At 36.0% G+C, this 25,003-nt stretch overlaps 2 protein-coding genes across 4 annotated transcripts in view; one reads left to right on the forward strand and one right to left on the reverse strand.

The window, feature by feature from the left end:
* Window positions 1-729: 729 nt before the first annotated feature.
* LOC135103575 (epimerase family protein SDR39U1-like) lies at window positions 730-9,542 on the forward strand. The gene is made up of 6 exons (XM_064010031.1): window positions 730-1,011; window positions 4,679-4,785; window positions 5,373-5,512; window positions 6,422-6,489; window positions 6,940-7,086; window positions 9,044-9,542. The coding sequence occupies exons 1-6, from the start codon at window positions 978-980 to the stop codon at window positions 9,478-9,480; spliced, it is 933 nt and encodes a 310-aa protein (XP_063866101.1). The 5' UTR covers window positions 730-977; the 3' UTR covers window positions 9,481-9,542.
* Window positions 9,543-19,467: 9,925 nt separating this feature from the next.
* Window positions 19,468-25,003, reverse strand: part of LOC135103577 (TBCC domain-containing protein 1-like) — a 32,732-nt gene continuing 27,196 nt past the window's right edge. For 2 of the 3 annotated variants that reach the window (XM_064010035.1, XM_064010032.1), the window contains exons 13-14: window positions 24,217-24,330; window positions 19,468-21,805 (exon numbers count right to left, since the gene is read on the reverse strand). In XM_064010035.1, the coding sequence (XP_063866105.1) occupies window positions 21,704-21,805; window positions 24,217-24,330 (216 nt within the window). In that variant the 3' untranslated portion in view covers window positions 19,468-21,703. The remainder of the gene's footprint in view (window positions 21,806-24,216; window positions 24,331-25,003) is intronic. The other variant, XM_064010033.1, reaches the window with a different exon arrangement.

The raw sequence follows: 25,003 nt of genomic DNA on the forward strand, positions 1-25,003 counted from the left end.
TGTTGGAGTAGATATGAAGCAAGGAATCAATGTGTGCAGTGGGTCATGAATTATGAAGAAAACACAGTAAAGCTGGGTCAACTCTGTGCATCTTGCCATGGGGGATATGCCGCAGCAACACAATTATATATATATATATATATATATATATATATATATATATATATATATATATATATATATATATATATATATATATATATATATATATATTATAACCTGTTTCAGATTTAAACCACTAAAAGTGCTGAATATAGAAACACTGCATCGTATCATCCTTCTGTAATAAAAACGTGGTCAAGAGTCCTTATTTGGAAAGCATTTTCTTTCTCACTTCAGCATGTACCAGCTAACAATCTATAATATAAATAACATACAGTCTGAAAATTCTAGATAGTAAAGGGCATACATAGTGGTTACCAAACTTGGGGTAAATTATCCCAAATTTTTGGAGGTAATGGAGGGGTGACAAAGTGAAGAATCCTGAGAGAAAAAAAAAAAAAAACAGGATTGGGTAATGTAAACTTAATATATAAAACTGTAAACTTATTACATATTATAATTAAGTAATAAAGTTGAACATAATCACAATAAACATTAAAAATTATTGTACAGTATTAGAAAAGATCTAAATGGCAAATCAAGAGTATTTTGATAGGTGTGCTTCGGGACAAACACCCTGCAACCCTGAACACGCCGTGTCCAGGACTGGACGCATGTACTGGCAACATTTTGTGAAAGGGGTGACACTGTTAGTGTTGTAAGTAACAACCTGAAAAAAAAAAAAATGGTAACCACTGTTGTAGTTGAAAAGACGCGAAAAGCAGCATGTGCGTCTCGTAGCCTCAGCGAGAAGAGGAACACGCACTCTATGTTAGCCGCCGCCACTATGTATTTCCACCAAAACAAACCTTGTGTAAGGCGGACACCGGTTCCTGCGTCGTGACATTCAGGTGCATAACAGAAGCAAGGAAACGATGTCTCGTGGTCACCTGGGTACGGTTTTGATAGGTGAGTGTCATGTAGCCAGTTTCATTATTCATTGTAAGTGTCATTGTATCCCTGACATGCCGCTGACGCCTTTACTAGCTGGCCTGCGTGGTGAGGCATGGATGTGGGCATCTTTGTCTCATCGCCATGAGCTCTTTTTTTTTTCTTTTTTTTTTTTTTTTTTTTTTACTCATCTTTCACAGGCAGTGTTACAAATCGCTAGGGAGGAGCGGAGCATGGATTTTCATAAGACTTGGCAAGAAAATCTGGTAAATTTTCGGTTAGAGCCGTCAAATGGTGTTTACTAGGTAATGTGTATACTTGCCGGAAATTACGGATATAATCTTAACCGTACTTCCTGTGTTGGCATTCCCCATTTTCATATGGGGTGGCATAACCTGGTAAATTTTTACTTTTATACCCCTTTAACCCACAGGAAGGGAAGACTGGAAAACAAAGGATTTCTGACTGAAGAATGAGTCCTAAATCGAATGAATCACAAAAACAACCCAGAAAAAAGTAAAATCATCAAGAAAACTTTAAACCTAACTAACTAAATCTAATCTAACCTAACTTAGTAATGTGCATACCATATTTGTTTTCATTATCGATGGAGTTGTGGCCTGGAGGTAAGGGAACTAGGCCAGCAGAACCCTGTGATTTCTTAGAAATTTCAATGAGAAAATGTTATCCTTGTAGGATAGCTTAATTATATAGATCAATCGTGTAACTGATATTTCAAATCTGCCTCCACGTAGGGTGGTATTTGTGCATGTGCAGCTTGAGAGGTGATATGATTGTGTATCAAATAATAAATCAGATGTGGTCATAGCATTCAACATTAGTGTTGAAGAAGATTGGTAGGTGGCAGCAGTGTTGATTGTGAAGAGATGCAAGCTTAACAGGTTCACCATAACAGCCCTTCCATGTGGGCCAAACAATAATTGAAAACTTCCTAGTTCAAAAACTATTAGCTTGCAAAGGAAAGACTATAGAAGAAATATGTCTAACAAAAGTCTCAATTATTATAAAAACCAGTAAGGCAAGATAAATGACTGGATTTAAACTCCAATAATCTTAACCTACTATTACACTTTATTTTTGGTATTATTTTACTCTTTTTACCAGTCTCAACATGGCTTTTCTTACCTTTCTCATTCGATAGATTTTCTCATTCTGAGTAATTTGAACCCCCCTATATACCTTCTGCAAATTATTTATACAGTATGCTTGGAAAGTTTTGTCGCCAAAAAGCCAATGACATTTCCTTTCATGTTAAGTGAAAGATGTTCACAATTTCATTCCTTGGAAAGCATTTGTCTGGCACATTTATACCAGTAACTGGCAACCCCTACATGCTCTACCACCCATGGTTAGTCAGTGGTAGTTGGGCTCAGAGTAGCTGCTTGGGTGCAATAGAGAGAATATATATTTGCCTGATACCCCCAGGCAGAGCCAAATTGAACCCTTATTTTGCTTCCTACCACCATCATGACTTGCCCGAAATGGTCACTAATAAGAATAAACAAAAGGAGGTAGTTACTTTTCACAAAACTAGCCACGATCTCCCATTTATAGCATATCAAATAGGAGTATAGCTGAGAACAGTCCAGCACTTGATGAGACTGTTCAAGGATGCTGGGGAGGCAGCTGCACTTTCTTACAGCACCTTACTTCACGTCATCTTACTCGTAAGATGACTTTGAAGACTCGTGCACTTATTTCCCAGCAAGTTTTAAAGAATCCAAGGCTGACAACATGGAAATTAAAGGTAAAAAAACTCACAATTACTGGGAAATGTGTCTCAGGAGTGTCCAGTAGATGCTCCATGATAACTTAGGATACAAGGGTTATCGTGCCTGCAAAAAGCCGCTGTTAAATGCATTATAGAAGAACAAGAGGATTAAATTTTGCAAGAAATACCTAGCATGGAATGAGGATCAGTGGAAAACTGTGATATGGAGTGATGAGGCACCTTTTACGGTCTTGGGGAATCCTTTATCACGAGTGTACTGCAGGCCAGGCAGCGACCCCTTGGATCCCAAGTACACTTCTAAGTTTGTTAAGCAACCATCATCACTTATGGTTTGGGGCTGCTTTACTTATCATGGAGTTGGTGAATTGGTGATTCTTCTTGCAAAGAAGAAAAAACAGTTACTTAGAACTTTTGAGTGATGTGTTGTGTGATTCTTTTGAAGAAACAAAAGCAAAAGTATTCATGCAGGATTCGGCCTCTGCACATGTCGCAAAGACTGTTACACAGTGGTTGACAGACTGTAAGGTTTCCTTTTTTTTTTTGTGATTGGCCTGGGAACATCCCAGATATTGAACTGATCAAAAACTTAAGGTGAGAAATGAAGAGACACCTGTGCAGTATGGACATGTCATCTGTGCCTAAACTTGAGGCTGCTGTCAAGCAGCTGTGGACCAGCTATTCTCCAACTTATGTTTAAAACCTTGCATCAAGTGTCCCTAAATGCTTTAAGATTGTAAAGAAAAAAGGTAATGCCAGTAAATACCGATCATTTTGATGATGCATGTGTATTTATAACCTTTCTCTCTGCGGAACATAGTTTTTTTTAAGGTGGTGACAAAACTTTCCATGCATATTGTAATGCAGGCAGCATTTTTTAAAGTTAAGTTAGATTAAGTTAATTTGGTTAGGTTAGTCTGGCTTGGTTTTGTTAATTTGGTTTGGTTAGGTTATTTTGGTTAGTTAAGCAAGTTTGATTAAGTTAAATTAGTTTGGCTAGGTTAGTCTAGTTAGGTTTAGTTAGTTTGGCTAACCAGGTTTAGTTAGTTTGGCTAAGTTGGGTTAGGTGGTGGTGTGTGACTGCTGGCTGGCAGTCACAGGAAAGCAGTGGGCAGTCCTCTCGTGGGGGAACATTGTGGGTGTTATTGTTGACTGCTATGTTACTTATTTGTAAGGATGAAACAATTCTTCTCTGGTAGATTTCAGTCTGTTTTGTATTAATCAGCTTTACAATTTTATCACAAATCATTAGTTTCTGAGGGGATGGGGAGTCAGGAGGGGGTGTAAAAAATAATAACTAATGGCTTTAGGGAAAACAACAAGGTTAATTCAAATCAGGGTGAAAAATACCACAAAAAAATAGTTTCGTCCAGAATAGAGAGACTGGTAAGAGTAAAATTTTATCCCATTAGCTCTTTACTTCCGTGCACATTATGGGATGAAACTGTAAAAATTATGGAAATGTGGGGAGAGAGAGAGAGAGAGAGAGAGAGAGAGAGAGAGAGAGAGAGAGAGAGAGAGAGAGAGAGAGAGAGAGAGAGAGAGAGATCATAAGGAGGCACTAAGAAGGAACAACTTTTCCTTCTGATAGCAAACCAAATGCTGACAGGCCATGTAATGTCCTGCAAGAATTGCATAACTGCTTCACCATACTCTCCTCCTTTCTCATGTACTCTGCAGTTGTGTTACTATATAAACATTCTAAAATAATAGCTGAAATCTATATGTGTGCAGAAGCTTGCAAGTGCTAGTTTTAAATGCTTACAATAATCATATATTTTTACTATATTCTGTATCATATTTTCTACCAGTTTCATTAAATGCTGTCATCAGCTCTTAAAAGCCTGCAGACCAATGTGTGGGTGAGTGAAGGCAACCATTTTTACTTTGCTTTTGTCTCCTCCCAGCCACTTCTATCTTAGACATCATCCACAGGTGGAGGAACCGGCTTCATTGGGACAGCTCTTACGAACGGTCTGCGTCGCCGTGGCTATGATGTAGTGTTGGTGTCCAGAAAGCCTGGGCTCTACAGACTAAGCTGGGTCAGTCTTGTTCACTAAATGGATACCTGTAATCTCAGCTAAATCCTTATGATTCACTTAGGATTATCCAGAGTTCACATTTGTATTATGATTTTTTTTTCTATCAACACCATTATTAAATTGTTAGTGTTGATACACTTAGGTATTTAATTAGCAGTGTTAGTATTAGAATTGCATTTCCTATAATAAAGTCATTCTCCTTTCAAGTAATTAGCATCCTTTTCCATATATGAGTGGATATTTGTGTGAATTTAATATTACTGAGACAGTGACTATTCAAAGAGATTTCCTGTAGAATTACCTACCTACTCACTTTTAATTAAATTGCCAGTTTGTAACTAAGTACTTGGGCCATCCTGTGTAGGACTGCTGGTCCAGTGTATACATAGATAGGTAAATAAACTTTGATGAGTATGAGTAGAGGAAGTCTAGTATTGTGCTTCTTCACAAAGCTGGAAGTAGTAAGAATTTGTATTATAAATTACAGATGGCAAAGTTTGTTTGTACTAGTAAAAGTATATATGAAGGTCTTGACCTAAAGTGGAGAAGGTATGAGGATCAAAGATAGAAGTCATGATTATTTTCAGAGTGACCTCAACAAGAATGGTCTGCCAGAATCCACTGTGGCTGTTGTTAGTCTTGCTGGACAGAATGTACTGGATCCACTGAGGAGGTGGACTGAAGGCTTCAAGCAAAATGTTTGGGCATCACGGGTAAACACAACAAGGTCAGACTGAGGCTGTGTCTATTTATCTCTGATGCCTCACTTCCTCTGGAAACATCCATGGCAAAAGAGCCTCTGCCTTTCCTTCCCTGTTTGTTTTGTACTAATACATCTTTCCAACATGTACTCCTTTCTATCCTTCCATCTTCAAAGTGGCCTTCACATACTATTAGAAGCTTCAGTGTTAATCTCATACACTTAGGCATTGACCATTATTTTTTAATTTATATTTTCTAATGGAGCATGACATTGTATATTTTGATTGCCAGAAATACTAAGCAGGTGCAGAATGTCTCCTTAGATTTCAAATTGAAACCATTTCAGCAACATCTTCATCTTGGGGAACAGCCAGATATCACAAGGAACCATGTGTGGAGAGTAGGACGCTTGTCCTGTGTGTTTGGCCATGAAATCCTGGAGGAATGCAATTTACCACGAGAAACTAAAGCTGTGAGAGTCAGGTACTGGCATCTGTCTCACAGCAATATTCAGATGCCATTTTTTGCACCTAATCCAAGATGTAATTTCTTAGACTGGCCAGTTTCCCCTCTCTCCACACATGGCTCATATGCAATATCTGGCTGTTCCCTAAGCTGAAGATGCTGCTGAAAGGGTCCTCCTGATTTGAAAGTTGGTGACATTGTTCAGAACATGTAAGTGCACCTATGAGCATTTCCAGAACAGGACTTCCAGAAAAAAAATAAATGGGAATATAAATTACTACATTATTTAGTTTACTTTGAATTACTTCGTTTAATGTGATGTGTAAGTCATTAATGAAAATTCTGTGACTGGCAACTGTAATACCTATGAGAAATAATATAATAAAGTTTTATGTTATTAAGATTGTATGAAAATGCTTCAGTTGAAAAAGATGCAAGGAAAAGTAGGTTAAACTTTATTGACTTGCAGATACTTGGCTGCAGCTATTGAGTCTGCCAAAGTGAAACCCCAGGTCTTTGTGTCAGCCTCAGGTGTTGGTAAGTTGCTCAAAACGTATTCACATTTGCCTTGTATACTCAACCTAAGCATTCAAATATTTACTTTATAATCCTTCAGGCATGTTCATTGTGACTGATGTATATGTCTGTATTTGTAGTATGCAGGATATGGGTGTGGCACTTTTTGTCCTGTGTGCATTTCTATTTCTACATAGCTCATATGTATGTATTTACCTACTTGCTTAGTTGTAGTATTTCCCTTGTAAGGTACAGGATTTGAGTCTAATGTCTTCTCACCACATTTATTTTTATCCAAGTTAGCCTTAAAGCTCTTTGCTTGTACCACCTCCACAGCAATACTAGTATTACTTTGATAAGAAAAAGATTTTTTAGATTGGTGTGTGTGTGTGTGTGTGTGTGTGTGTGTGTGTGTATGCAGAGAGGATAATACTGTTGCTGTTGAACTGAGCATGATGGGCACTTCCACAGGATATTACCCACCTGGCAAGGAGGAGGTGTTCAAGGAGGACGGCCCAGGGGGTGACTTTGACTTTTTATCCCGGTTGTGCACCGAGTGGGAAGGAGCAGCCACTCTGCCAGATGACATAGATGTTCGGACAGTCAAAATCAGAACAGGTTTGGCCTCATTGTTGTTACTAAAGGAATCTTTGTGGATATATGGTCACATGTGGAGATAGTGAGAGGGAAATGATAAGACAGAATAGATGTAAGAGGATGGCAGGGTAATATTGAGAGAGAGAGAGAGAGAGAGAGAGAGAGAGAGAGAGAGAGAGAGAGAGAGAGAGAGAGAGAGAGAGAGAGAGAGAGAGAGAGAAGGGGGGGGGAAATAGTGGTCATAGCACAGGTGTCTCCCTTTGTACAATACCTCTACAGTGTCCACTCACTCTGAGTTCTTTCTAAAAAAAAACAAAGACCTGGTAGACTAAACCTTGCAAAGAACTGAGTAGAGGCAGCCTTAATGTAAGGCAAACTGGTGTGATATTTATTAATGATGGAATTAGATTAAAAATGTTTAATGTATCACTGTGCTATTTTTACTGATGATGTACTTAATGTTTTGTAATGAGTCATTATTCATTACATACTCATGAGTCATACTATAATAATGCCTTTCATTATCTGAGCTTGCTATAATTATAGTCATTAGCTTTTACAGATGGTTCTCCTAAGAAGTCAATTATGATTGTATGGCCTGCAGTTGCACAAGTATTGACACTCCATTCAAGTCCATCCTTAATACTGTAATAAACATTATAGATATTGTAGAGATTTGGATAGCATGTAAAGTAGCTTGAAAGTGTGTGTGTGTGAAAGGAGGAAATTGAGAGTGGCTGAGACTAATGAGGAAGGTAGATGCTGGGAGGATGAATGTATTTTTAATTGTAACTTGCTTGATGAGGTAGACTGTTTCAAATGTCATGTTTTATATGTTGTTTTGTATGGAGGAATAAATGTATGGGGAAGATTAGAATGAAGGTGTAAAGAGGAGTAAATTTTGCAGGTCACAGCAACAGCATTGCATGGGCTGAAAAATGGAATGTGGAAGAGAGATTGAATGTAATAGAAATAAGATGTCCAAAGGGCATGCTAGTAGATCAAGATATTCATGAATAAGTGCAGATAATTAGGATTGAAAAAGAGTTTGCTTATGAGGTAGGGCTGTGATGATTTGGGTATGTAGAGAGGATGGACATTGAGCAATTAATAAAAGAGGATAACTGAATCAGATATGAAGGGTGTTAGGTAAAGGCAAAAACTTCAAATGGAATGGATGAATGGTGTGAAGAGATTGTTATATGCAAGAGGGATGTCTATGGAACAAGGATGATTGGTTGCATGCAATGTAACTGATTAGAGAGCTTTTGTGGATGAATTATTAAATCTACTGTGCTTAAAAATTTCCATAAGGGTGAGCAGACCTCCAGCCCTGATTAGAATATTGATGAAGTAGAAAGGATTCACTGATGGCACATGGTATAAAAGAAGACACCACCCACAAAGACAAAGTATTTCTAATCACCAACTCTGGCTCTTTGCATAACCCTGTCATTCTTTCCCCATTTTGCTTCTTCCAGGTACAACATGCAAGCTGCACCTTCATCAATTATATTCCAAAACCTAACATTCAGATCCATCTAGCTATACTACATTTATATGTTTTCCAAATTCTTCAGACTCTCATCATCATAATTCCAGAAAGTTTCTATCTCTTCTTGTTATGAGGTCTGTATATGCTCACAAATTCCCAGTTATCATCTGAACTTAACTTTTTATCCTCATCTGATAAAATAAAACTTGCTTCAATTCTCACACATCTTGCTACCTTTTTGGGTTCACCAACCCTCTCTCACTCTTCCTCTCCATGCCAACACCCCCCCTCCCCCCCACTTTTCCCTTTTCCTTGTTCTACATCTAGATTTTGTCTGTCAAACAAGTTGTCTTTTAGCCACACATGTACCACATCTACATGTATTTATTTATCTGATTCATAGGTTTTGTGAAGAAATTAGTCTATCCTTCCCCTTTATACATCTCAATTATGGTAAATAAATTTAGCTTGTGTTCTCTGCAGGTGTGGTGTTAGGCCGTCCAGGAGGAATGATTCAGCAGCTCATTGTTCCCTTCTACATGGGTGTTGGGGGTCCTGTAGGCAGCGGAAACCAACCCATGCCATGGATTCACCTTCATGATATAGTTAGACTTTTTATATATGCAATTGAACAAGAGAATGTGACAGGTGTTGTCAATGGTGTTGCACCACAAATTATAACAAACAGAGATTTTGCAAAAGCTTTTGGGCAGGCTTTGTGGAGGCCTTCTTTTATACCTCTGCCAACATTAGCTGTAAACTTGATGTTTGGGCAGGAGAGAGCCAAGATCATGACTGAAGGACAGAAAGTTTGGCCCCAGAAAGCTTTGGACACTGGCTTCACCTTTGCATATCCAGATATTAAATCTGCTGCAAAAGAATTCTCAAGACTCATATATGCAGATGATGGATGTTACTAAACTAGAAATTTCAATACCTTGGTTTTGGGGAATAGTTGTATGTAAATAAATATATAAATTAATATGTTTATGTATATATTTTACTATTAACTGAAGTCCATATTACAAACTATCTTAATCAGTTAAATTATATACATGCACGTATGTGATTAAATTAAATTTGAATAAGTATAGATAAAAATTAATTAATTAATGTGGAGTAGCAGTTACTTTCTTAGGATTTTTTTGACTATTTTATCTACTTGGAACCACTTAGACTTATTGATATGTATATGTAAATAGTAGGAAATATAGGAAGGCACTATTTTCCTTCAAATTAAGTTGACGATGAAAAGGTTGGGAATGTCAGCTCAAACAGCTGCCATCATTAATGTTGCTCCTGAAAGTTAGATACATAGTGACCTTCAACAACAGCTTTGTCATTGTAGGTTGTATGGCTTTTCTGTTGCTTTGTTTTTAAAAAATAGTGAGTGATGGTGAGTCACTTTCATTGCCACTAATTGATCCATGTAGTGCCACTGTCTGTTAGCTCCATTTCCCTTGAAGAGTTGATTATGCTGTTTTTATCAACTTTAATAGAAATATCTACACACACACACACACACACACACACACACACACACACACACACACACACACACACACACACACATGTAATATATATATATATATATATATATATATATATATATATATATATATATATATATATATATATATATATATATATATATACCATTTTGTAATGTAATTTCAGCATTTTGTGGTCTATGCCAGTGACTATTTTGCTGGACTGTGGCAGAGGTGAGTCACTGTGATAAGAATATAACTTTTGCAGATTAGCAAATTATTATTGTTCTACAGCCAGCAAGATAGTGTGAGTAATACCACATTGCAAAATTATTGACTATGATTTCAAGTTAATTGCCTCCTAACTTGAGGAATTAAATTTTTAGGAAAGCCACACCTGGAGTGGATGAAATGTGTAAAATGAGCACTGAATAAGAGAGGAATGATTCTGCAACAAGCAAGAATGATTGCATGGTAGAGATGAATGGATAGTAACAGTGATGAGTGCATGAAAATGACACAGTTTCATTGACTGCTGGGATGGGGTGTGAGCAAATTTGTCAGGGTTCATTGATGTATGGACTCATTTAAGTTCTGGGGCACTCTGTAGGAAGTACCTTGCATCTGCTGTGGTCTAAGGATTGGTCTCATTATGAAGGGACAGGTGCAAACCAATGTGTGCTGTAAGACCTTGCTGTGGAGATGTGACCAGCTGTGCTATGGCCAAGCTCCTGGGGTGTATTAGGTTTGTCTGCAAGATTATCCCTTTCCACCAGGAGGTGATAGGGCTAAGAATGTGAAATGTGTATGTATGATTGTGTGGTGCTTTGTCTGGGCCACCCCATGTGGGATTGCCAGTCTGGTATATAAAATAAAAATATCTTAACAATGACTTGGGTGGATATGGCCCAGATAACAATGGTTCAAAATGTTAGTGTAATGTCACCCAGGAAATGTTTTCTTGAATAAGTGGCTTTCATTTGACAAACAGTATTTTCTATATGTTCAGAATGATAAAAATGCTTTTAATAAAAATTTTTAAGCATATTTATGTTGGGTGCAGGGATGGAATGAACACAAATTGTGTATTAAAATAGGAATACTTCAAATTTATATGAATATGCTGTCAATACTGTTAGTTTATATACAAATACTTCATGAAAGTATTTGTACATACATTCGTGAATACTTTTTGTCGGAAAGTAACATGATGTAACATGGCAAGAAACTATACTGGTTATCAAATGGTGAGATTACTTTGAATAATGACTAGTCATTGGTGATGATGAGAGAGAGGCTGAAGACAGTCAGTTAGAGGAGAGGAGTTGATGAGACGAAAAGCTTTTGATTCCACCCTGTCTAGAACAGCAGTATGAGTGGAACCCCCCCCAGACATGTGAAGCATACTCCATACATGGACGGATAAGGCCCTTGTACAGAGTTAGCAGCTGGGGGGGTGAGAAATACTGGCGGAGACGTCTCAGAACACCTAACTTCATAGAAGCTGTTTTAGCTAGAGATGAGATGTGAAGTTTCCAGTTCAGATTATAAGTAAAGGACAGACCGAGGATGTTCAGTGTAGAAGAGGGGGACAGTTGAGTGTCATTGAAGAAGAGGGGATAGTTGTCTGGAAGATTGTGTCGAGTTGATAGATGGAGGAATTGAGTTTTTGAGGCATTGAACAATACCAAGTTTGCTCTGCCCCAATCAGAAATTTTAGAAAGATCAGAAGTCAGGCGTTCTGTGGCTTCCCTGCGTGATATGTTTACCTCCTGAAGGGTTGGATGATGATGATGAGAGAGAGAGAGAGAGAGAGAGAGAGAGAGAGAGAGAGAGAGAGAGAGAGAGAGATTCCTTCCAAGACACCATATTGGTGATTGTGAGGTTGATGTTCCTGAAGTGGAAATTTCTTTTCTACAATATTTATAAGCTGCCTTGAAGGTGCAACTTCTCATTTGGGACTGAAAAGCTTATACACTAATGACTGTTTCAGTGGTATTTTATGAATTACCTATAATCAGAAATAAGGCGCTCTAAATGTCCACATGCTTGTTGGGCACTTTTGACTTTCTGCACTTATAATTTTTACCATCTTGATAAAGTAATTATATAGTCAGTAAAACAGACAAACTTTACAGCCTGAAATGAAAATCACAAACTTGAGCAATGAATTCTAGCTCTTTGCTATGGTAAACTCATAAGTTCAAAGCTTTCATGTGACAGACTATTATAAGTATTAATAGCATTATTACCTTTTTTGTAGTTAACTATATAAAAATAAAATTAAAATAAAAAAAAAGACAATAACCAGCTTTTAAGCTAGTGTGTTACTTCAATTATTTGTGATATATGCAGTTCATGTCCTGAAATTATACAGGTAGTTGTTGACTTACAACCAGTAAGACTGTAAATCAATATGGCAGTTTGTTGGTACTGACTGGGTAAAAATATTTGTGTTATCAGTTCTAAGAGTTCAAATATATTTGCATCAGTTCTTGGCTGGTCTACCAGCAAAAGTAACACTTTTTAGATATTGTAAGTCTCAGAAGTAGGGATCACTGAGTAGCAGTTTGTAAAAGGTAAGGTGTGCAGGGGGACTGAAGAGACTGAAGAGGAAAGCAAAGTAGGAGACGTGTGTGTTGAGTAGGTATACCTTACTGAGCTGCACCAAATGAACTGAATACAAACTTTTTTTACTCAATTTTATATTGCCTGCTGCATGAATAATGATTAAATTAACATAGTTGTAAGTGCAAGTGATCAAAGTAAAAGAAACACCAGGAGTTCATAACATCACAATGCCATCAGGAACACACTAGACAGATTCATCACAACTGCAGGACTTGAAATGGTTAGTAACACAACCAAATAAAACATTGTTTACACATTTTGACACTGTTTATACGGACACCAAATTCATCAACTTCTCAGACGCAGCTGTAATTGTACGTGTAATATTTAGTGGAATGGGGAAACAAGAAAAATTTATCCAATAGTTTGCCTCAACCCAGGCAACCCAACCATTGTCCACTGGGAAGTTAGCTGAAGGTGACTCCAGATGCTTACCCAAAAGCCTGCAAACCTGCATAATACTTTTATACATGATTCTTGCTTCCTTAATATACATCCAACCAGGAAAGTAATCATATGGAACAATGACTTATTTCTGGTAATAAATTTATTATTATTATTATTATTATTATTATTATTATTTATCTATTTATTTTTTTCATTATCTATTTATTTATTTTTTCATGTAGGAGGGACATTGGCCAAGGAAAAAAAAGCCCATTCAGATGCCAATCCTAGAAAAGACTCCAAAGTAGTAGTCAAAAATTGAAGGATAAATGTCTTGAAATCTCCCTCTTGAAGGAATTCAAGTCATAGGATGGTGGAAATACAGAAGCAGGCAGAGAGTTCATTAAAGAATACAAAGCACTCAGATATAAGAGAATCCTTTGATTTCTAACAATTGTTGCAATTGTTGGGTGTATGCAATGAATGCATACACCCAAGTACTGTATCTGAATCCCTGGTTTGGTGGTAAATTAAATGTTGGCTACGAGCTTGGAATGGGAACCTTTAAATGCATGTAGCAGCTATACTCATGTACTAAGAATGAGGTCCTGCAACCAATGAATTTATAATACAGGGTCACCACTATATACATAAGCATATATCAAGCTGATACCCTCCTTAAAGGCAGGTAACTGGGACAGGACATCATTATAATAAAGAGGTGGTTTCCAGTCCCATCATTTCATCCATATTATCCTATTCACTCGCCACTTTCAATAAGCAAAGCAGTGGCAGCATTCTTCCGATAGAGCTGCAGTGCATGGAGTTAGGCCTTACAATACACTCCACCAGAGATGGGGAATATATATATATATATATATATATATATATATATATATATATATATATATATATATATATATGTGTGTCAGTGTGTGTGTGTGTGTGCAGTGTACAATACTCATATGCACACTGTGTATTCAATGATTCTTTAATATTTCATTAAAAGATATTGGCAAAGTATAAAGTTATTACTGTATAGGGCACTCTGATCATATTATACAACTAGCTATATAAAGATACCTACAAATTCTTAGATGAATGAAATTTACTTTGCAAAAAGCGCAATGAACACTTACTTATAAATGGCATCATTATTTGGTTATAATATTCACAGTTGATATGTGCTGAAAGAACTGACTAATTCATATTAACAGAGGATGCAGAATTTTTTTAAACATTTCTATTGAATTTTGTAATGGAGCAAAAATAGCAAACTATAAACCAGCTGATGTTAGGGTACTGCTGAATGGATAACAGTTTTGCAGTACTAGGTACTCCACTTTCCTAAAGTAATGTGTAAGTGGATAATTACATTTTTGTAAAACAGACGTACAACATTTTATACTGCAATTGATGCTGTGTTTTTCATTGTCACTGAATCCTGCAGATTTGAAACAACAAATGTAATATATATATATATATATATATATATATATATATATATATATATATATATATATATATATATATATATATATATATATATATATATATATATATATATATAACTCTTGTAAAGGCAATATGATGGTTTCACATTTCACAATGAACTTGTTGGTCTTATCAATTTGGGCACTGCATTTTACAGCTTCTAAGCAATAAATGGAATAATGTGAAAGACATATTTTATTAAGTAAAAAATGTTCAGGTTGTGATTTCAGTGCAACCTTTACCCACTAAATATGATCATTGAGATATAAAGTTGACTGTATGCAACCTTTAATCACTAAATATGATGACTGAGACATAATGTTGACTAAGATAATGAGATACAGTCACTGCTTCTCACAGTCTTCATCCTTCACTCGATGAAAAAATTTCAGGATTTTGTGTCCAGCTCTTTCTTATTAGGAAAAACTAATTAATATTTGGAAAATGAAAAAAATACAGTTTCCTTTTTCCACATCCAAGTTGCATTATGATAACAAATACATATTTAATTAAACTACAGCATGAAATGAGATATTTAATGACATGTCACAAAAACTTGTTGGTAACTGAATTTTCTTGCTATAAATATCCTTCAATAATTTGGTTATATGTGCCACTTTTGTGAGTGTGAAATTTTAATGTCCTTGCATCCATGGTCTCCATTTCATCAGTTATCTCATCTGTTGCATAGCATATCCCTGACATATGTTCTCTTGTAACTTTTTCTTCAGCTGTTATACAGTAACAGCCTTGGTTAGAGTTGACTCAAGTTCTTTTGTTTGTTTGATCTCTTCATTTTCTTTTGACATTTCATTAATGTCAGATACTGCTGAATCTATGAAGACCAAAAGGACACTGAGTTGTGGCCAGCATCTTCACTGATATTGCAGGTGTGCTAAATTTTTTGGGGACATCTGATGAGGTTTTGATTACAACACAATTTTTAAGTCTGTTTAATAAATATGGAGAGAAGTGAGGGGATGTTATGCTGTGCTTTGTTGAAAATATCAAAGCTATCTCTTATGATAAAGTTTCACAGTTACAACTAGATAACACAACAGCCGGCACATTTGTCTCACAAGCTGGGACTGAGGATAACTTGGTAGCAGTGGTAATAGGAAGCTCTATTGCCACATAAGGCTACCTTATTTTAAAATAACAATTCCATTTATATTGTATCCTAATTCACGAGACAAATAACCAGATATATCATGGGAACCATCACCAATATATAGTAAGAAGAATGAACTTGGTGAACTGTGTTCTGATGTGTGTGAAGTGACCTAGACAGATGCCAAGGCACGACTGAAAGACGAACAAAGCGGAGAGAATCAAGGCATTGCCAGACTTATTCGTATTTCTAATATCACTAATGTCCACTCTATCATTTGGTTTTCACTGCATACACATAAGCAAAATTAATTATGTTACAGTAACTATGACACTACACCTTTAGTTCACCTTGTCACCTCATACAAGGCATCCATGGATTTAACCTAGCCATCAAAGAGTTATGGTATGATGTCTTATTCATACAGGATTCCCTTTAGAATTTGCTACTCAAACATCTATATAATATTCATGCATAAACCATGCAACTTCATTTTCAAAATATTGGAGAGAGAGAGAGAGAGAGAGAGAGAGAGAGAGAGATGCAATTACTTTGAAAATAAGGATATGATATATGGTGGAGTCTTCCATAAACTTCAAAAATAATGATATGATCTATGTTGAAGTCTTCAATAGGCTTTTAAAATAAGGATATGATCTATGGTGAAGTCTTCAGTAAGACTTCAGGAATAAGCATATGACCTATGGTGGAGTCTTAAATAAGACTTTTTACAAGTAAAGTAAAAAATCTAGGAAATTTGAATTATTTACAAAAACAGTGCTATGAATTTCTTCAGGCCACCACATATAAAGTCCTTGTCTTGATATGTTCTGTGTTTCAGTGCATATAAAACAACAATGCTCTCTTCAGAATGCTGTGCAACCAGCTAGCAACAGTTGCTGGTTGGTAGGCAGTGGCATGGAGACTAATACAGGATGCTCTTCCCTGGCAAAGGGTGACCAAGTCTCCAAAGTAATATATATATATATATATATATATATATATATATATATATATATATATATATATATATATATATATATATATATATATATATATATATATATATATATATATATATATATATATATATATATATATATAAGGTGTCCCGTGAACTAACGTACATACTTTGGGATTTGATAGTTAAAGTAATTCTAAGTGGAAAATACTCTATACACAAATGCAGTGTTTTGCTTTATTTTGTGAGAAATTAATGTGTAAGTTGTGTGTTTCGGGAACTGCTGGCCTGGGTGGGCCTCTGCCTTTCTCCTTCATGAAGCTGGTGAATTGCCATGTATGTTTAAAAAGTAGCACTTAACAACCATTATATTTCTGTGTTACCTGTACATTTTCTTCACTGACACAAAAATTTAATCTGTCATTTATTAACTGTTTCTTGTAAGGCTTTGACTGCATAGATTGTACACAAAAAATGATCACTTAATGCCATGCAGTGCCACTTGAGGGAAGAAGGAGGGAAGAAGGGAGGCAGAGGCCCACCCAGACCAACGGTTCCCAGAACACACAATATACACGTTAATTTCTCACAAAATAAAGCAAAACACTGCACTTGTGTATAGAGTATTTTCCACTTAGAATTATTTCAACTATCAAATCCCAAAGTATGTACCTTAACTTGCAGGACACCCTGTATATGTGTGTGTGTGTGTGTGTGTGTGTGTGTGTGTGTGTGTGTGTGTGTGTGTGTGTGCATATATATATATATATATATATATATATATATATATATATATATATATATATATATATATATATATATATATATATATATATATATATATATATATATATATATATATATATATATATATATATATATATATAGTGGAACCTCTGTTACTGAAAGCCTCTCTTTTTGAACAAACTGGTTTTCAAACAAAATTTTGAATACATTATTGCTTTAGTTGCAGTACCACGATTCGGTTCTTGAACAAAGTTACTTGATTTCAAATATTAAAAGATATAGCAAAAGCTGTTGTTTATTACTAATTTGTAGTTTTTATAAATATTTACTTCATTTTTATATATTTGGAGGAGAGACACAGAGTGTAAGACAGTAATTCAATTTTTGAAATACGGTAAATGTGATCCCATTGAAAAGCCTTGATGTAAACAGTTTTCAGCGCTCATGAGTAATCCAGAGCCACCTGTGGCTCTCTTGATGACTCCCAACACCATCACTACTGCACAAATACATTTTTCCAGTAGCCTTTTCCAGCAGCAAGATGTCTGAGTGTTATGATAACCTTCATTTTGGCAGTAAGTGAGTTGCTTCTCTCTGTGTCCCTCTGTAAGGCTTCCCTCACTAGATCGGTGACAAACAGTCTAAACAGTATCTTCTGATGAGTTCTGTGTCACCAAGTTCATTCAATGCATCCTTTCTGGATAAATAACTTGTAAGCTGGAAAAGTCATGAAGCAGTCATATTGGCTGTGGGAGTGTCTGTCATAAGCTGCTAAGACAGGGTAGACTGGTGTCTGGGAACAGATTAATCCGTTTTACATGGATTCCTATGGGGAGGATGGTTTTAGTTTTAAACATTTCAGATTCTGAATGGTATTCAGGAATGAATTAAGTTCTAGAACCAAGATTTCACTATATATATATATATATATATATATATATATATATATATATATATATATATATATATATATATATATATATATATATATATATACACACAGTAAAATCCCTCTTATCCGGCATCAACGGGACTGCCGACATGCCGGATACTTGAATATTGCCGGATACTTGAATAGAAGTGAAATCATGTCCACAATCACCACCCTACACTCACGCATCTTACCATAACAAAGATCAGCTCATCTTAATCAGCAGCTGATCTGATCAGCTGCTTAAGTGTAAGCACAACACGCTTCCTCTTTTCTACAACTTTAGTCATGATGAAGGCGTCAGGCGATAAACAGTGCACACGCGGGACTGAGTCACTGAGTAAACACAGTGCAGTGGGCTGTGGGTGGTGCGAAGCAGTGCGCTCTGGTGGCGAGGGGACAAAGTATGCCTCGCGCGGGAATTTTAATTGATTTTATGAGTACACATTGATCTTTTATTGATTTTAAGGCTCGGGGAAAAATGTGCCGGATACTTGAAGCTGCCGGATACTCGAATGCCGGATGACAGGGATTTTACTGTATATATATATGGAACACACAAACACATACACATATACAGTATATGGTGCTTGCTACATCTGTACAAGCATGGTCTAAACATAAATTTTGTACCTTGATCAGTCATGTACAATAGAACTCTCCATCAAGATTTGCAGCATGTTGCTTAGTATGGAAGCAGTAAACTTTCAATGTAGCAAATACTGGATATAATGAACACTATACCTAGTGAACATTGCATTTTAAAAACTCATGAATGATAGTTTCAAGAAGTGAAAAATAATGAACCCTCTGAGCCTCCAGAATAACCATTACACATAACAAACAAAGTACTTCTTCACTAAATGCACCAGAAAGTCAACACAGCTTGAATGTATGAATGTGTATTACCAAATAACTCACCTTATATAATAGCCTGAGTCACAGCCAAACCTTGTTATAACAAAGAGAGGGTGAATTTGCTTATATAACAAACTGGTCTCTCCCAAACAGTCTTTCATGTTGAGGTTTGCTGCCTATTTTCAGATGTTTCTACACATGTAGATGTCCACCTGTATCAAATACACATTTGGCAACTGTTTATCTGTAATACTAAAATGCAAACACCTTTTTTTTTTTTCTTGAGTAATGGCAGTCTTTATAACTTATTCACATTTTAATTTCAATACAATACAAAAAGCAGTATAATACCATAAATCATATTACTGTATGATAATCACAATACTACTACTAGTATGTTCAGTAATGCATTTTTAATTTAAGATATGTACAACATTTTTGGTTACTATTGGTTTTCCATAATGTAAACTCACTAAGTAGAAGTGTGTGTGTGTGTGTGTGTGTGTGTGTGTGTGTGTGTGTGTGTGTGTGTGTGTGTGTTCCAAAATCTGGAAAAAATGTGAAATCCAGAAAGCTTCTGGTAACAAGCATTCCAGATGTCCTGCAAGGGCAGTTAAATTTTGTTTACTAAACCCCACAAATCAGTGATATTCTAGAGACAGCACCAGTAAATGATTCCTGGAGGAAAACTTGATACACTAATCTTGACAATGAAAAATGTCCAAAAATTAATGCTACAAAGGTAAAGTAAATACAATGACATAACTGAGATAACAAAACAAGCACAAGTGATATATAAACATATATGAAAAAAATGTAATCTCACATTAAAATCAAGGACATAAAAGCCTTTCATGTGTCTGTAATACCAGTGGTGGTGTCCTCCTGTTGTCATTTTGTCACAGCCAGATCAGGCTGAAACTTATGTCATTATCAATAATAACAAAAATGTTGAGCAACAAAACCTTAGCCCTCCAGGGCAAAGTGTGATTGTACATATAAAACTGGAACAGAAGGAAAAGCACAGCCTTATTTCAATTATGCAATTATTATCAAACCTGTTCCTAAATATTACTGTTTTCTGTAAGGTAAAATCCCACTTCATCTATCCATCAGATAGTCAGTCATATACTACTATGGAGGTACAGGTACATGATCTTTTATCCAGAATTCTTGGGACCTGACACTTTCCAAACTCCAGAATTTTCCAAATTTTGGAACATATCTTCCTCTGTACACAGTATTTACAGCAGCCATACTTATTTTTTCCTTAGCAATTTGCATAAGTATACGTGGTATTCACTATTTGTACTTGCTTCATCAATAGCTCTCTGTATTGTAATTTACAATCTCATGAATAATTAGATCTTTACAAATATTATCCTGCACATGAAAATGTGTGTTATTTGTTATTCTCTAACAAACAATGGGGAGGCATAGCCTCTTCAACAGCACCTATAACAGCACTTATTCTTTGTACCACAAATAAAGGAATATTAAACAACAGAATATAAGAACATTAATATAAATATAAATATAAATAAAAAAATAAGTATTATAATATTAATATAAATTACTTAAACAGGACACTAAATAAAAAACTGCTTGTGGATAATCATGATGCATGTAGACATCAGCCAAGCACACATACACACATGCAGCCTTGCATGTGTGACAATCCTTCTCGAGTACTAACACGACCAGGTGCTCATGTATCAAGTGTTTTCAAAATTTGAAGCTAATCATCCCAATGTGAAGCAACTTTCTATGCAAAAACTGCCCAAAAACACCAACCTGTGAGTATTTTTTCCCCACTAACTCTCACCAGAAACAGCCCAATTAGGTAAACTGCAGACTTGGCAACTCTGGCAAGACTGGCTGCAGTATGGTGCTAGGCAGCAGTGTGGGCACCACAGCAACAAAGTGGCAAATATATATGAAGAGGTGTGGTAGCAGCAGCATTGCAAGTGTTAAAAAACAAAGAGGAAAATGTGCAGACTGATGAAGACTATATATTAAAACACTTTATTGCCAGGCCTGGCTTCTGGATTTCAGAGTATTTAGATTTTTACAATTCCAGATAAAAGATAATGTACCTGTAATGAACTGTCATAAATAATTCTGAAACCAATTTGGCTTAGTTAGATCAGCTTCATCTTTAACTAAAAATCAAAATTTCATTTTGCTACAAAAAACTGGAAAAAAAAAAATAAATAAATAATGAAACCTTAACATGATTTACAGACCATCCTCTTTTCTAAATTCACCATATTAAGGTAAAAATTTGATTTTCATCTCATCCCATCAGCAAATATTGATACAGAAATTATTCATGTACGCAAATGAAAATCTAACAAGGAATTACACCTTACAGAAATTAATGTTTGATATCATGGAAATGTAGCATAAAATTACCATTTTATATATTTCCACATAAAAGTTTAATTTTCACTGGTACTCATTTGGTGCTTGACAACTGATGCTTCAAGGAATCAGAAATCTAGAGAGCTACCCATAAACCTACTTGTCTCTCTCATATGGCTGTTGTCTTAGCCACTCTCTCATACTTCAGAGTGACTGCTAACTTCTCCAGCTGATCAAGCTCCCGTTGCTTCCCAGTTTCTCTCAGCCAAGACTACAATGTGAAAAATACATCAAGTTAATGTGATTATGATAGAAATAAGGCATACACTATTCAATTATATTCCATGTGAAAGGAAGGATTTTGAGGATCACATGCTGGACTCAAAATTGCAATACCTCCCACAGAGAGTTTGGAGCCATAGATAAGGATAAAACTTTTTACACAACAATTCCCAACCCTTTTCCATAAGGACAGTAAGTGCTCATTCATTGGCAAAAACTTTTGCCTTCTGAGCAGTACATGGATGTTAGTTTACTAAGTCATAAGTATGGCATGAGCTAGTGAGCAATGTGTATATATTTACCTAGTTGTACTGTACAGGTTCCAAGTTAAAAGCTCATTTGTCCTGTCTCCATATCTGCAGTTACCAATTTCTCTTTAAATTTTGCTCACACTAGCAGCTGTAACCACCTCCTCACTTAAAGTATTCCAGGGATCAATGCTTCAATAAGGAAAATTATATTTCTTGATGTCAGTGATGTCTTTTTGTATGTCCTCTTGTACATCTTGTTCTCTCATCCATATGCATCTCCAAAATTTGTCTGTCTACCTTTTCCATATAGTTTTTCATTTTGTATATTTTTATCAAGTCCCCCCTTTCTCTTCTCTCTTCCAATGTTATTAAACTCATTTCTTCCAGTTGCTCTTCATAAGTTTTTTCCTTCAAATCTGGCACCATCTTCATTGCTGTCCTCTATATTTTTTCCATTTCCTTATATTCTTCCTATGTGGAGACCATACATCTGCAGCATACAGCAACTTGGGGCATATCATGGTTGTAATTATTTTTTTCATCATATCTATGTCTATGTCTACTCTGTTACTTAACATCCTATATGTGGAGCCAAAAACCTCACATACGTTTCTCTGGTGACAGTGTGTCCTGAATAATCACTCCCAAATCCTTTTCTTTATTAGTTTTCATTATTGTATCTTCACCCATTTTATACTTCCATTTAGGTCTCCTTGTACTTTTTTCACATTTCCATCACGTGACATTTCTTAGGATTAAATTCAAGCTTAAATTCAAGCATAAATTTTATCCAAATCTCTCTGTAGCTCCTTACAATCCTCCTGGCCCTTTATAACTCTTAGCAACTTTGCATCATCAGGAAACATATTGATGTAGCTATTTGATCCTTTCTGCTTATCATTTACGTAAATCTGAAACGTGATTGGTGCTAATACAGATCATTGTTATCCACTTGTTATCGTGTTTCAGCTTGAAGTATTATCTCTAACTGTTGTCCTCATTTGTCTGTCCTTCACATAGTCTTGCATCTAACTTAATATTTTGCCTTTTAATCCTTCTACATTTTCCAGTTTCCACAATGTGTGTGTGTGTGTGTGTGTGTGTGTGTGTGTGTGTGTGTGTGTGTGTGTGTGTGTGTGTGTGTGTGTGTGTGTGTGTGTGTGTGTGTGTGTGTGTGTAGCAAACAGTTTGCTACAGTAAATGAACAGCACTACAAGTGGTGCTCCTGCCTTCTACTGGCCAAGTAGGCAGAACAGCAAAGGGAAAGAGCACATGAATGAAGTGAGAACCTACAGGCCAATGACTGGAGCAGGTAGAACATCTTTGACTTCCAGTGTTTCTTCCCAGTAGGACTCTCTCAACTGAGCCCTATTGACCTTAATACGTAAAACTTTTGCTGCCATGACAAGTTAATGAACCATTGTGTGTCAGAAGTGTTTATGTGCTGTTAAGGGTGTGTGGACTAATGGGTGCAGTAATTTGGCCATGAGATGGTGGCAGGAAAAGCTGAAGTAGTATTAGGATTAAGTGACAGAGTTAGGATAACTGTAACTCATCCTTGTATTTGTCACTCTACATATTGCCATACTGCCTCACACATGCCTTTGTGCAACATGTATTTACCATACAGGGAAATGAGAATGGTCTTTCTTCTCATCATTTTGCTCTACCATTTCTTTTTACTTTTCATATTCCTCTTCATCTGAGTAATCTTATCATCATTTTCATTTTCTTCTTTCCTAGATGCTTTTATAGCATTTTCTTCCTCTTTCTATTTTAATTTCCTTTCTTTTCTCCAAACATCTCATTTTTTCCCTATCTTCTTACTTTCTACCTTATTGCCTATTCCCTCTGCCTCTGCTTCTTTTTTCTTGTTCCCCATCATTATCATAATAATACCTTTTCCTCCCTACATTAATATCACTCCTTCATCCTTTTCTCTTTCTCTGCTGTGCACTTAGCTATAATTTTTTATGGTCCTTGCAGAGCATCAAATATGACTTCATATAGTATGTCATAAAGCAATGAAGCATGCAGAAATTTTCATTATAATTTTTAGAATGATTTATGTGCATCCAATTACTTCCTTCAGTATTTAATTTGATATGGTAACTACTAACTTGTACAACACGAAAGATAATGATCCCACCTTGAACTTGGCATCAATTGCCTTCTGCAACACTGCCCGCTGATCTGGAGAGAGGTCTGCATCTCGCACCTCTGCTCGGAAACTGGACACATACTTCCCTGCTTCCTCAACACTCTGATTAAATGAAAAATTTAATTTAGTACTTGTTACATGATACAAAGACCATCTGATAAAAATAAGGCTGCAATATACACCATATTACTTTCCACTTAATGATATAATAACCATATGCATATTTAACAACTTACAATAATCTACAAATTCACTTATTCAATCAAGAATAACACAATGAAGAAGAAATAGAACAACACTTGATCCGATGGTGCACTACTGCTGAATCTCCAATCCCTTATCCAGTAGGGTCAAAATGTATCTATCATTAGACATCCACTCCATGGTATACAGTTCTTCAGAGAATAAAGTCATAATCAGGAATGGGCAGCACATTCTCTCCCACAGTATTCACAGACAACAGTAGTAGGCATTAATCCCTCTCTTTTCTTGTTTTTCTAAGGCAGTGTTTTATTGCCTTGTAATGGTGGTGGTAGTACACTGAACTGTGCTATAGCCACCAGCACACTACTTCATTGTCTACTGGATTGAAGCCTTCCATGCACACACCATCTACACAAATTCAGACTTTATTCCACCATTGTACTGAAAGTACACTCTCAAGTTTCTTTAACATGGTGTACAGAGATGTTTCTGTTCATTTTATCAGCAACTCTTCACTCCACTTATCTGTCTTTTAAACTAATGGTACTTAACTTCTGTCATCTTTAAATTA

The sequence above is a fragment of the Scylla paramamosain genome, chromosome 9 (assembly GCF_035594125.1).
Source record: "Scylla paramamosain isolate STU-SP2022 chromosome 9, ASM3559412v1, whole genome shotgun sequence".
NCBI lineage: Eukaryota > Metazoa > Arthropoda > Malacostraca > Decapoda > Portunidae > Scylla > Scylla paramamosain.

What these genes read in the sequence shown, in the direction of transcription:
- LOC135103575 (XM_064010031.1), top strand. Translation starts at nt 978, where the DNA reads ATGTCTCGTGGTCACCTGGGTACGGTTTTGATAG. An exon ending in GGCTCTACAGACTAAGCTGG is followed by an intron (nt 4,786 to 5,372) that starts GTCAGTCTTGTT and finishes GATTATTTTCAG; the next exon opens with AGTGACCTCAACAAGAATGG. An exon ending in TGTGTCAGCCTCAGGTGTTG is followed by an intron (nt 6,490 to 6,939) that starts GTAAGTTGCTCA and finishes GCACTTCCACAG; the next exon opens with GATATTACCCACCTGGCAAG.